Source organism: Galleria mellonella, unplaced genomic scaffold (assembly GCF_026898425.1).
Source record: "Galleria mellonella isolate WM207_F2 unplaced genomic scaffold, CSIRO_AGI_GalMel_v1 utg32, whole genome shotgun sequence".
NCBI lineage: Eukaryota > Metazoa > Arthropoda > Insecta > Lepidoptera > Pyralidae > Galleria > Galleria mellonella.
The window spans coordinates 4,958,404-4,973,335 of record NW_026442075.1 but is presented as its reverse complement, the minus strand read 5'-3'; the positions used below and the strand labels follow the sequence as shown (position 1 = coordinate 4,973,335).

Here is a 14,932-nt window from a genome sequence, read left to right as displayed (position 1 = left end):
AAGTAAATTATTCTATATGTTTGTATGTTTATTTATCATAAATTGTGATCTCTTAAAATATTTATTTAATTTACTATTTTCTTAAAACTGTGCACCGCCATTTGCTCTCTCTATTTGGCGTGGTGGTTGACTGGTAGAGAGAGATTAAGTCCGCCCTGTAGACATTTTTCGATGTGTGCAAAAGTTCAAATAAATAAATGAGAAAGTTTATAATGATGAATTAATGGACGGATATTTGTTACTGTTTCACACAAAAATTGCTGAACGGATTTAAATAAAATTTGGTACACTGAGAACTTATTTCCGAATTTAATACATAGGATAAGATATGTACTAATTCACGCGGGTAAAGCTGCGGGATACAGCTAGTTTAGAGTAACTGTCATTCTTATTTATAATAAATAATAAGATTGGTGAAAGAAGATTTGTATGAAAGAAGTTCTGTACAGAATTTTATAAGTAACAATAACTTTTCGAACAGCAATGACAAATTTAAGCCGACCAGCTGTGTCCTCCTTTCTACGAGTTTCAATTGGTTTTGGACAATCACGCAAAGGAGTTTCAAACACAACCTTATTTACTTAATCAAATTGAAATTGTAAAGAGCACTCTACTGTGAATGACAAAAGAAACGAACTCGGTTCTAAGTTGAGTAAGAGTCCCGCCGGCACAAAAAGACCACGCTTTGATGGTCTTTTCATGCACCAACTTTCTAACATTAACAAAATTCGTTTATAACTGCCCCTGTACATGGTAAAAGCGCTATGTTATTTTTTTTAAAACAATCACTTCAGATTCACGAAACACGAAATGTGAAACGAAGCGATAAAGAACTCGCACTAATGATAAAATATAGGATATTATTACTTAATACCTACTATAGAGGAAAATACAAAATGTAACGAAACAGGAAAAAATATATTATTATACTTATAAGAATTAAAAGACATTTCTATTTTCAGACAATTTTTTTTTATTTTGAAAACATTCCATCGATTACCATTGTAGGAAAAAATGGGATGTTTTTTCAAACTGACTGTCCATTAAGTAATGTTACACTCGATTGTTGATTTTATTTATTATATAATATATTGAAATCTTTGTTAAAAAATTAGGATTTTTTTTTCTATCATTAAGCTTAAATTTGCATTGTTAATATTAACCTAAGCTTGACACTTTAGCACCTTTACCAGTTCTAATTTAAAATGCGCGGTAGACAGAGAAGCAGAAAATTAAAGTAGCGATTCATAAAATTCATAAACTATCACCACTCAAAGTGCTAAATCACAAAAACCTGCTATTAATCATCCGAAATCACAGAAAGAATATATCTTAATATAGAAAAGTCTCATTATCTCAGTCTTGTAAGGCGGTCCATAAATAAAATGATCATCAAAACAACTTGAAAAATGCATTTCTAAGACAACTTTGATACCATTCTGTAAACATTTTAAATAGGCCAGTTTTCAACGAAACTAACGGCTATTTTGTTTTTAGGGAAATATACTGCGGGAACTGAATTGTAAATGAATACGATTATAGTGATCTTTTTAAATTTGATTTTCAAAATTTTGATAGAGCTTTAGACATGTTAAAAAGACCACTTGGTGAAATAAACTAATACTTAGTTTATCTTTAATAGATATCTAAAAATAATACAGACTTATGGATTTTTTTTTATTTCATTGTACAATATAATGGAGCCTTCTCTTTAGATTTTAGATCTTTTTAAATTTTACTCGAATATAAAATTTTGATACTACCTTATAATCATCATTCATACATCAAACAAATATTTCAAAACATATTTCAAATGAAGCCAAGGCTATTCTGTAATAAGGCGAATACGACAAAATAGTTCTTTCGGAAAAGATACTATACAATTGTACAATCGTATAAAAAATAATTTACTCATAGTTATTCCCATCGACGAAAGATCTCGAAGAACTTTATGCACAGTTCTTTATCTCGATTTGTGGGTAAAGTTGATAATTGAAAATTTCTTAGCGTCGTTATTGGAAAAGTTGAACAGTTACATTCACAATATGTCTATAGTGAATTAAGAAGAAACGATAGATCTTATTTCAGTGGCCAAATATATTTTTCCTTTTAGGGTTCCGTACCAAAATTGTACAATGGAACCCTTATGGTGAAACTTTCTCCGTCGCTCTATCCACCCGTCTTGCACAACTCTATTTTATATATTAGTTTTACATATTGTTGGCCCACATATACCCCTTCCTTTTTCGTGGATGTTGTAAGAGGTAAGTAAGGGAATTTAATGGTCGAGGAATTCCGCGTTCCTCTTAAAACATCTTCAAAGCTTCACTTCATTTACCAAGGCGCCTGGAAAGCATGGCAACTACTGGTAAAACCTTCCAAGGGGTGGGCCTATGTTCAACAGTGGACAATTAACGGTTGGCATAAATAAATGAGGGCAGGAGTGGATAAATAATGACTGAAATGATGATTATGATAAATGAATGAATATTGCAAAGGAAATAATTAAAAAACATTATCACTTTCTTTGATACAAAGTCCAAAAGGGTACACAAAACTTCAAAATGAACCTACTAGTTCAAGTGAGGTATCATATGAAAGAGCTTCATTTGTACATTTTGAAACTGGTTTTTATTTATTTTTGTACCGCGTGATTATCAATTTATGATAAAAAATGTAAAAAATGTACCATTCCTAGTATTTATCGCGTCTTAAATCCTCTAAGATAGTTTAAAATTATGTATGACAATTTTAAGCGATTTATGTTGATATAATTTAGTTTTAAACTTATTTAGTCCACAAGGTGATTTAAAAATTCTAACAGGTGAATATTACCTATCCATTCGAAACAGGTCAGCTAGTAACAAATTATAGGTTTCAAAATTACGAATTCCGTCGCACCTGACGCTCAATTCGACTTTAATTAGTAGATTCCTCGATTTTTCTCGTCCATGTCTCTGACTAATTTCGCTGTGATTTACGCAACCATCCAGTTTTCTACAGAGCCAGTGGGGAGATGTAATTGGGCGCCTAATCCTCTACCCCTCTGCTCTTGTGCCATGCTCGTAAGCCTCCCGGAAATATTAAGCGGGGTGACCAATCTCTGAAAAGCCGGGACTGATTTGAGAACGTCTTTTATTTGAGAAATATATATGAATTTGATCTGATCTTGAATTTCTTTGACAATTCAGTATAAACATAATTATTATTATGTATATTTGTAGATATTACTAACTTGTACCGGCGACTTCATCCGCGTGACTGAGATATATTCACTGATCGGAATAATATGCTTATATGCTTTTCCATCGCATATAATACGTGTATACTAAATTTCATTTAAGCTGTTAAAACGCTATAAAGCAACAAATGAAAAAAAAAAACAAACTCACTTTCACATTTATAATATTACTAAGGATTTTACTACAAAGAAGTTATTTACAAATTACATTATGAAAAACTAAAAAAGAGAACAACAGATAGAATTACAGTTTTAATAAATATAATCGCCGTTAAGGTTAATTTAATTTTATGGTGTCAAATCAATTCACACAGTGGTTTATTTCACTACTATAAATTGATTATCTAACGTTAACAATAGATAATTAGAGTAATTTACAGCATTCAGTATATTATTTTAATCACTAACCAATAATATGAAAATGTATTTCACTAATGAACCAACTTTGTTTCTAGCGGAAACTTTTGTTTATGAATTTCTGTGTCGATAAATAATTCATATTTTGTATTTCCGATAGTAATAAATTAATTAGTAGAAAGTATAGATATTTATATATTTATTTGCAATTTTGTGGACAATTGTGGTAAAAACAAACGAGATAAATGCATACCTTCATTTATTTCAGGAATATTTATAATCTACGCCTAGTATTGAATTCGAAATGAATTACCTACCATTATGATTTTATTTGCATTTTTATAAAACGTACACAAACATCTTTCGTTTGTGTACATTTTTGTTAAATACCTTATATAAAGAATATTATCAATTATATATGATTAATTTTCTGTATTACCTATAATCTTAATTATTATAAGTTTGTATCAAGCAATATGAAGAGAGAGAGAGAGAGATATTAAATAATATGGACATGGAGAAATTGAAAACATTAGCGTTCTTTTAAAGGATGTTTTTAAAAAATAGAAGTAATTTTTTTTTTCATAAATAACATGGGACGATTTAGTAGAATCTTATTTTTAGGTATAACTAAATAGTTTGATTTATCCTGTATATCTCGATCTGATAATTTGAGATTTTTCTCAGCAAAAACAAAATGTGATTTTTATTGTGATAAATTAAATAAAACACACCACACGAGATTAAATATTATGCAAAGTATTAAAATCGGTTCGAAATTGACGAAGATATCGCCTAAAATATAATTGTTATACAAAAATAATGGGAAATTAGTGTAATTAGAAAAAGTATCTCTCGGTAGGGTAAGAAGTAAAATAAATTATATCCCATTATCCAACTAATGTTCAATATAATTTGATCCGCCCCGAAACCATTCCAAATCGACATATGCAATAATTAAAAAATACCGATACACAGAGGTCCAATCTATCTTGTTTTGCACCATTAATAAACGAATGGCAATAAAATGTGCCCTCACCGTGTTAAATATCTACCGGATCCAATAACGTTTAAATTGTGCTTCGCGTCGACCCTCGAGCTACTACGGGCACGCAGGGTCCATACAAACATTTATTTTGTCGTGGCAAAACGTCGCCGAAACAATATTACGGCTATAAAGAAAGGAATGGAGGCAAAGGGGAGATTCGAAGACTAATGAAAAATCTTCCCCCTCACATAAAACTTGCACCTCATAGATTTTAAAAACATATTTCTCGCAGTTACCGAGGGATTCTGCGAGTGGGGCGGTTACTATAAAGTTTTGCACGTATCGCTTCCTTGGATGTGTTTTATCGTTCGTTTTATTTGAGGTGCGCCTTAAAAATTTGTTATCCACTTTTCAAACAGTTTTTACTTATATGTTTTTATAGCTACGTATTTTTAAATGACTATCAAAAGAAGTTCGTTCTTAGTTCGTATCTTTTTTTTTTTTTTGTTACTTGAAATAAATTTTGATAGTGTTTTTTTGAGATCTGTAGGGTTTACAATTCCAGTGCCGCTTTTTTACATTAAAATATACTCGCGAAATACGTACATAGGTATATAAATAAATAAATAATACATAGGTACTTTTCCACATTCTAAATTTAAATATTTTCATATCTAAAATATATCCTCGTTCATTGGTGTGTGTAGCTGTTTTTGAGATAGCAATATATATCCTAGTTCAAACCGTTAACTGCAGTTTTCATACACCTATTTTGTTATACAAAAAAAAACACACGTTTATCTCGGATTAAATCGAAACATTGAATATTATTATTTTTAGGAAGTTTTACCTTCCTTGGGTATAGTAAGTAGTACTATCGTGCCGATACCTACATTGCCTAGATACTGAAACGAAGAGTTCATAGAACATTCAGTAATACAAATTGCCATACGAACTTCTGGGATTTAACTAAACACGAACGTTATAGAAAACTTTTTTGAGTCGGATTAGTAAAAATTCACGCCTCGAAGCTCTGTTTCAAATAACTCTCTCAACTATTTGACATATATAAAGCAAATAAATAAAACAAGAAAAACGTTAAAACCTGGAAATATGTAAAAAAATACAACTCGTTGCATGATATAAATATCACTCAACATTATAAATTCCGTTCCGGATGTGCAAGCTACAAAGTTGTTATTTTAATATTCTCGGTCAACTTTTTAGGGATCCGTGGTGAACAGCAAAACCTCAGCAGTTCTAATAATGTATACGAAATATTTTACATAACGTAATAAGTGCCACATAATCACACTAAATGACTGGTCCTCAAACTAGAAAACCCTGTTTTACGAGAGCCATGAAATGAATATCTGGGCATACAACACAAAATACACAAACCCAAGCTAATTTATAAAAGTTTATATCGTAAGTAGACCCGAGTAAGAATCGTAAAATGAACTGGGGACGCTATTTACGCAAAATTACGAGCCAACCAGTGCACGAGGTCGTCTATGTGGATTTATAGACATAAATTGACGTAGTAACAAGTATTTAAAAAACGCCCGACGCATAATCCGTAAAACCGTTGAACCGATTTTCAGCAAACAAAAGCAAAAAACAATCCGGATTAAACCAGCTTTCGAATAAAGCCGCATTGAAATCTGTTCATTCGTTGAGCTAGGTAACCCAGACACACACTGACAAGGGCTTCAAACTCATAACACCTCTCCTTTTACAACGGGGATTAAAACGAGACAAATTAAAAAATACCTGCTACATACTCCTATTTATATTGTTTAAGTATACTTTTTATACTGTGTATATAATATACAACATATATATTCATATATCTTTATACTATGTATATAAATTACAACTTTTTATTTCGTTGCATAGTTTTAAAATAATTTGTCAATAACAGATAAATCACTATGCCAATTTTTCTTTTCAGGCTTGCACCAATTTTTTTACACTATTGCCTTATAATGTGGCTAGTTTTCTATAAAAGAAAGCAGATCAAAATAAACAGATAAGTGAAATTGGCATGTTCATTCACGGCGATCTTGATATCTCTAATTTTCATTTTTAATTTTTAGATTCTATAATATTATGACATTATGTGCGTAATTTCAAATTTTAATATCCATTATGTCTACCATGCATCAATAGAAAACAGTTACGGAACCTTTCTATATGCGTGGCCTACGCGCTCTTGGACTGTGTTATTTGGTTTGGTTTTATTTATTACTTCGATATAACAAAAAATCGAGCTCCACATGACTATTTGAAATATTATTTTGTTCTGTCATTTGTTCTCTATGCAGTGACTTGTGTGTTTATAGTCATATATAAACAAAGAATCACGATGAAATAAATAAATAAGATTGACTTCGTAGTTTCAGATCCTAGGGGTTGTCCCTTTCCTTTAATTTAATTTTAATTATGTCTGCAATTTAGATGCGAATATGTTATTATTACTTTACAAAATTCCATTTAGAACTTTAATAAAATAAATTAAAAACTTACTGGTGACTTTGGCGCAGATTAAAGAAAAATCCTTAAATGTAATTGTCAAATACATAAATATACATGAAACTATTATAAAAGGATGGCTTTAGTAATTGATCTCATTGTATTTCTTTTCTACATATTTCCATTTTATTTAATAAAACATACTTATCTATCGTCATGCTAAAGGACTCATATTAAAGATGGATCAAGTTCTGAGGCAGTCAAAAAAGAGTGTTATTCGTTATTATTAAAACATGGCAACCCCAAGCGGTCAACGTACTATGTGCTATTTATAACAACGGCGACATCTCGCGCATATCGTATATCAAATCGGCGGACACCCCTGATCTTTCATCTCATCACAAAGTATAAAGTAACGGTCTTACTTAAGCTGTTTGCACATGATTTTATTCCGATTAAGGACTGTGATGAACCAAAATAAACAATATTGAAAAGGTTCTCGGAAGTATTTTATCTATTTTCGTCATTACAGACATATTACACAAGATTTGTAAACGTGTATGCCACCGAAAATGTTATTTAAATTCCATGTAGGCAGTTTATGTTCCATTTTTCTAAGTATGAATAAATAAATTTAATATCTATATTAATAGACCGGCAGCACACCTGCAATGGCACTGGTGTAGTGGGTGATCATGGACTGTGGTAGTCACTTATTATCAGGCGTACCGTATGTTAGTTTCAAATTACTGCTAAGCGCAAAACTTCAGAATGGCTGGGCCCATTCGGCATTTTCTATTTTCAAATATTCGTCTTTTTCAATTATTCAGTCTTATGAGTAAAAAATTAAAATTATCCGTTTATAACTCATTTTTCAATTGACTTAAAAAAAGTTAAATTACGTTATATCTTTTTTAGGATACAGTGATAAAATGGTACAAAGAAACCCTTACGGTGCAAGTTTGTCTATTCGTCAGTTTGTTACACCACTATATCTCAGCAGCTATTAATGCTAATGATTTGTAATTTGGAATAGTTTTACATTATGTTATCTCACATATATTACAAGAAAAATAATTAATAAAAAATATTTTTATTTTATTCTTGCTAGGAGGTCTAAAAGAGGTACTTAAAAATTTCAAAATTGATCTACTTGTCCAAATGGGGTATTATATGTAAGGACTTTATTTGTAAATTTTAAGACTGGTTTTTATTTATTTTTAAGTTACGTAGTTTTTCAGTTTATCATGCAATAAATCTGATATACCTAATTGCGGTTTATAAAAGTACGTATGTGTGAATTTTACAAGAAAAATAAAAGTTTTAACTAGTACAGCTTTTAACAATAAAATGTTTATAAACAAATTTAGTGAATAACTATTGGTCCAGTTTTTAACCATAATTATGGCCAAAAATAAGAAAATACGAATTGTATTATTAACAATAATAACTATTAGAAGTTTATTTCCTATAAGAAATGTAATTTCATTTATCTTATATTTCTAAAATTATATACGGAACCCTTAAAGCGTGTGAATTTAATAATTACCTGACCAGTTTTATTTATATTTGTTGCCTCAGCACCTCGTCATTTAAAAACCGATTTGGAAAATTCTTTTTCTTTTTCCCATTTTCTAACCAAACTTCTTCTAATAGCTTTTGACAGAACATTTGTCGGGTCGAGTAGTATTATATATATAAAAAAAAAACCTTTTATGATCAAAATAAGCGTATAAAAGAGCTCAATTGAATTGTAGACAATTCAAATGTAACTAAAGTCGTTTTAATTTTCCGAGACATATTTTTATAGGCAGACTACGTTCGCTTCGGATTCTTATTTCAAAGAAGTTCAGTGGTATATAAAAACATCGATTCTTTGACTTGATTCCAAATCGTAAAAATATTGATTTTACCACAAAAATGATAGACTTGCGATTGACAGGTGTTAAATACGTGTTTAAATGATTTACCACAACGGAGACATACTTAAGTAGACTTTTTTTTTAATGGATGATGATGGAATGGTACCAGTGAGGGATAATAGGTGAGAATGAAATGACAGGTCAGTTAGCCCATCGTGATGAATACATTTGGAATTCAGCACGATGGTTTCCAGAGGAACTAGGTGGAGGTCGATCTGGTTGGGTATATTACTAGCAATGAGGCCCTTAGTCTCCATTATTAACATGTTAGACACATCTACTTATGTTTAAATAAAATAATGTTTTTTAATCTAATAACTACCTGTTTAATTTACGTGTAATTACATCGAGAAAGCTCGACTAGTTTCGGGATCAATTTATGATCCTTAGTTATGTTCGACTGTGAAGCCATTCCGAGCCTGACTTAGCAATAAAAGAAAGTCTGTCTTAAATATATAAAATTAAATAAAGTTAATAGATACTATTTTATTAATTTACAAATTTTGGTACATAAAATTAAGTCTATCAGTGTTTTAATTTATTTTTGTGGTAAGATCTATAGATTTCAGATCGTGTGCATTAAGCATAAAATTTGAGTAAACATAATCTGAATAGAAATTTGAATCCTGTCTGTCTGTACATAATAGCCGCATAGAAATAGTAGCAGTGTATTTTGTTGTCTGTAGATGAATGAACTGACATTTTGAAGTTCAAATCTATAAGGATGTTGACCTCATGAGACATTATTAAAATGTAGCCTGAATAAATATATACATTATATAGACATTTATATGTTTATAACACTATGTCAATATTAAAATTAAAGCTATTTTTACTACTAGATTTCTATATTCCTATCTTTGTTTATGTACAGATTTATTAGTTCCCGGTTAAGTGTTAGTTTTGGGAACGTGATAAAATAAGGACAAAATTACTCTTTATATTTAACTCGGCGTAAATTTTTGTTCGGTCAAAGCAAATATTGAGAATCTATATAAGATTCCTAATTTAATTAAGGAAACCAATAAAATACAATTTCAGATTTTGTTATAATACATTATTCCAAGTCCTCAAGGTTCAAAACTAATAGTCGGGCAATAGTTAAAGAACAGTGAGTAACTTTAAACAGCAGTGAAGTATATTAAGCGATCTAATACCTTTCGACATGTCCCGAACGTGTACATGACAATTCGGGACGCATTGGTGTCTCTTGACACATCTGTCAGGTGTCTTTAGACTGTGCTAATAGTAGTAACCATCTAGTAAATAAAACGATAAAACCTGGCGCAACTTGCTCTGCAATTAAATGTAGCTACACAAATAACAAAAAGGAACGCGCTAAACTCGCTTCAGCGGGTATCACTGGCTGACCCCATACATAGGCTGAAGATTTCTCTTATTGCACTAGTTTGTTTACGAGGAAAGCTTTGAATCTATACTGTTGATGATGTAGAAAAATAAAAGCGTCGGTACAAAGGAGCCGTTTGACTCTGAGTGTACATATATTTGAGTATATTTGAGAATGCAAATAAATTGATTTACTAGAGTGACCGAGGTAGAAAAAGCAGCTTATGTCCTTCTCTGTCACAACGTGTATCCCAAGTTTCATAGTGATTGGTTGAGACGGCTGAGGTATCAAAAAAATGGTAAAAAACAAACTTACTTTTACATTCATGATATTAAGTAACGATATCTAATACAGAAAACAATTATTGTCTATATTATACATCCTTATTTATAATGTAATAATTATAATACGTTTTATTTTCTCCCTGTGTGCAGAAAAGAATGAAGAATAAAAAAAAATATAAATTACTTAGCAACTTTACAACAACAGACTTCAATTTAATTAACAAATGAGTTCAATCTTGTCTCTCTTAATAAAACGTGTCGAATGGGTAGTAAAAATAAATTGTGTCGAATTGTTGTTTCCAGTGCACCCCCGGGGATATTGTCAGTAGGAACGGAACCATCAGGACGTGTCTCCCACACACTACACACACCTTACCTACTCTTTTATTAAACGACTAAATATGTATTGTTTTTATTATCTTCTATTAGTTTGGTTACATTAAAATATCACTTTATTGCAGTCTGTTTGACATTTCAAAGCTTTATATTTATAAAACTGAACAAACTGGATTGTACGCCCACGGATAATCCGCTAAATTAAATGTTGTTTTGTCTAAATGGAAACAAATTGTCACTTTAAATTAGTCACCTATTTCATATATGTATATACTAACAGCTTTCGTAAATAGGATTTCTTTAGAAAATAACTGCCTTGAAGCGAGATTTATTTGGTATCTTTAAAATTTCTAAATATTATTAATATATTAAAATCATATTTCGGTAATTATAAATGTATGATAGAAAAACTTTCGAAGTGGGAGGGATTGTGTTTGAATTAAGAAACAAGCGACACCTACCGCCATATTTCGATAACAATTTCTAATTAATAAAATTATCAAGTGTCTAAATATAAAATACTTGTTTATTATCAAATTTATTAGGAAGTTCCTTTATAATTCCTGTTTCTAATTTCAGATTCCTTTAGTAATCTTAATAAGTATAAACAAAGATTGTCTGGAAGATTGCTTTAGCGATAAGACCGCCTTTTGTACTTTAATTCTGTAACATATATTTTTATACTATGTTATAACTAGTGCAAATAAAGAGTAAAATAAATAAATAAACTATTACCTAGAGCGAAATATATTCATTAAATATTTATTTTCATCAAAGTTAAAGCTAATCAGTAAATAGATTCATACTTATTATTACTTTTATCTTTGAATAAATATTTACATGACTTATCTTTAAATTTAAAATAATAAACAGTCTCTATTTGCATCAAAACAAAAGAATATTGTTTTCATATATTTGTGTCGTTTATATAAACTTCCGTTAAGTTTTGATGTTATGTAAATACAATTAAGTATTCCATTGGATCCCTTTTACATCAGCCAACGTAGAACCCTTTGTGCTAGAGAAATTATTATTTGTATAACCCAGTTGCGAACGAATTATAAATTGTGTGTATTTACTACGAAAACATTTCCCGTGACGGCGCACCTATCTGCATTGCTACTTCGTGATAGAAATAAGTAGATTAGTCCTATCTCTCTATTATTATTATAATTACTGAGAGACAGACTTTTTCACGTAGAAAAACCTACGACCTTTCCGTAATCTTTTGTGCTCGCCTTTTTTTTGTAAAGTCGCTGCTAATTCTCAGTAATAAAAATTTTAAGATGGTTTTTGTAACAATGTATTTTATCTCCTCAGGATATAAAGTGTATTTTACGAAGGAGATATATCTCCTTTTGTTATCTCATTTTGATAAAATCTTCAAACACTTTTTAGCCATACGCCTAGTTGCCCCATGTGCTTGTTTAGTTTGCAGTGTCCAGTGAGAGCCCTTGTTAATACACACATGTTTTTTTTTTACTCATAAGAGTTAATTTCTTAGAATAATTCTGAAAACCCCTTAATCGAGGCTTACGAGTGATTTAATCCTTGCAACAAGAGCTAGCAATTATTTCCTACCTTTAATCTTTCGAATTTGAGGTATCTGAGATTTAGGTTTCCAGGCATGCCGCAACAAGATTATGGTCCTATTTGGGCATTCTTTGCCCCTTCCTTTGATAATCGATCAGCTGTTTCATTCCATGAATATTTTAATGACCAGGGATCTATCTCAAGATATTGTTATTTCTGCTGCCCAAGTCATTTAATAAAATTATGCAGTTGTTTATTTTATAAGTTTTAATTTAATTTCGTATAATCCAAGAGCAAGTAATGCTGTTAGACTATCCGAGTAAATAAAAATATTATTATGTATGTAGTTAAAACTTTGATATGTACCTATATCTCTATAACATTAACCCTAGAACACTAAACTTATTTTTCAACTCTTATTACTAACCTTCGTCGTTTCGACTACGCTGTCAAAAAAGTAGGTTTATAAAATTTTATTGAATAAAATACTTATTTCTTTTACAATATTTGTTTATTACAATCATTTGTTAACAAAAATATAACATTCTTATTTAATTAAATCACATATTTATTACATAATCAGCCTTTGTACTGAGACCATATGTTTCGCTCTAAATAAAGATATTTGTTTTTTTTAAGTGCTTATCTCTTAAAAACTAGAAAAAAAACTTTGAATAAGAAGTCAAATAATAAAAATTTAAACATCGAATCAACAAAAAAAGTAAAAATTTTGGTAAAAAACTATGAACTAAGACATTTGTGACACATATCAAGTTTGTGTTCACCACACATTGATTTATTGCACTTGTAGCAACTAGTTTTCGTCATCCTTCGTTTTGCTGATGGGCATACGGCACAAATTTTTCTTTTTTTTTGCAATAGGATGACCTGTAGCTTCAGTTTCAAGTGTCAAACTCGATCTACTACTTCCTGGCATATTCAAAATTTGTGTAATCGAATCGCGCAGGCCAGTTTGAAGTGTGGGCACAAGTATACGTTTTTGCATATGTGGCTCGACTAACTTGTGATGCAAAATTTTTATATAAGTATAAGTGACAATTATATTTACTATATCATCTGTAATAAAAGACGAAAAGCAACGTTCTAATTCATTTTTTAGCAAGGATCTAATTCATTTTTACACATACGAGTGGGGCTTGGTCTAATATGCACAATGTTTTTTGCGACTGTTCGGCCTTGTGACTTTGGCTTTAACAATGACCATTTGTGCTTATCTTTTCCGCGAAGTATGTTACGCGATGGTATAATAATCAATTCGTTAGGTTCTTGTGCCGAAGTACTTGGTATCTGTTCTTCAATTGATGCCAAGTCCAAAGACGAAATTTCATCCTCACTCACTGATACATAACCCGGATCAACCTCGATGTGGTCTTCCTTCTCACTCTCTGACGAATTTTCTTGGTCACTATTATCTTCTAATAATAGTTGAAGAATCGTATCTAAAATAGAACAATACTACACATTACTTTTATGTTGTAAAAACTAAAAAATAAACTTAAAATATTACAAACACAATAGTACAAAATATATCGTTATTACTAACCTTCGTCGATGCGACGAGTCATGGTTGCTGGTGCGGCGTTCACAAATCTCTTACACAAAAAACACTACCGTCTATCGCGGGGGCACCGGGCCAACTAAGATTACACGAGAGTTACAATGGATGCGATCGCGCACTCAAAATTTACGGCACCTGTTTCGAATTCGCGTCGTCGATTCGACGAAGCTTAGTGATCTAGGGTTAAGCAAGTAATACAAAATCCTTCGACTAGTTTTATGTAACTTAAGGTAATGGTTTTTAATTCGACGTTATTAATTCAGGATATAGTCAATCTGTGTATCAAGTGTGTTATAACCATTTAAGCGTACTTGAGTAACGGACTTCAAAAGATTTAAAAAAACATACAAAACCAGTGATATCGTGCAGCTATATATCTTATGTTTAGCACATAGTTAGGGTATATCTTAGTCGTGTACCAAATTTGATTTAAATCCAAGAAACATACATCCATCGTTACAATCTTTCACATTTATTATAATAATAAGATTATTATATATGAAATAGCTACCTTTATAATAAATATCTAATTATTAAATGTAATTAAGTTTATATTATTAAGTTGTTATAATATTAAGTTTATTTCAAATTAATTTAGATCGAAACCTTTCGAGTAAAGCTGTCATAAATTAAACAGTTAGGTTCCATTAGAAAATAATAATTACAAAGGTTTAATGGTAAAATAATGTGGAAAAGCAAGAACCGTTTAACATTAGCTGCTAACTAAAATTAAACACTGTTTAGCTGGCATATGTTATATTTAGTATTCGCTGTAAATACTCGACTCAGTTATAACAGGAATTTGAATCTTATTGAGGTTACATTAAAGCTGATTATTAAATGTGTTAAATAATAAATGTTCCACAGTT

General features: G+C 30.5%; 2 protein-coding genes across 8 annotated transcripts in view; both read right to left on the bottom strand.

Moving 5' to 3' along the window:
- The window catches only part of LOC113510669 (furin-like protease 1), a 246,104-nt gene that overhangs the window by 115,854 nt on the left and 115,318 nt on the right, over nt 1-14,932 (bottom strand). The gene's annotated exons all lie outside the window — the stretch shown is intronic.
- LOC128200964 (uncharacterized) lies at nt 12,890-14,264 on the bottom strand. Its single transcript, XM_052896320.1, has 2 exons — nt 14,049-14,264; nt 12,890-13,944 (listed from the first exon to the last, which is right to left on the bottom strand). The coding sequence occupies exons 1-2, from the start codon at nt 14,068-14,070 to the stop codon at nt 13,601-13,603; spliced, it is 366 nt and encodes a 121-aa protein (XP_052752280.1). The 5' UTR covers nt 14,071-14,264; the 3' UTR covers nt 12,890-13,600.

Bases quoted from the DNA above. Each gene is read 5' to 3' on its own strand.
- LOC128200964 (XM_052896320.1), bottom strand. From the start codon at position 14,070: ATGACTCGTCGCATCGACGAAG. The intron at 13,945-14,048 runs GTTAGTAATAAC...GTTCTATTTTAG, and splicing joins GACTCGTCGCATCGACGAAG to ATACGATTCTTCAACTATTA.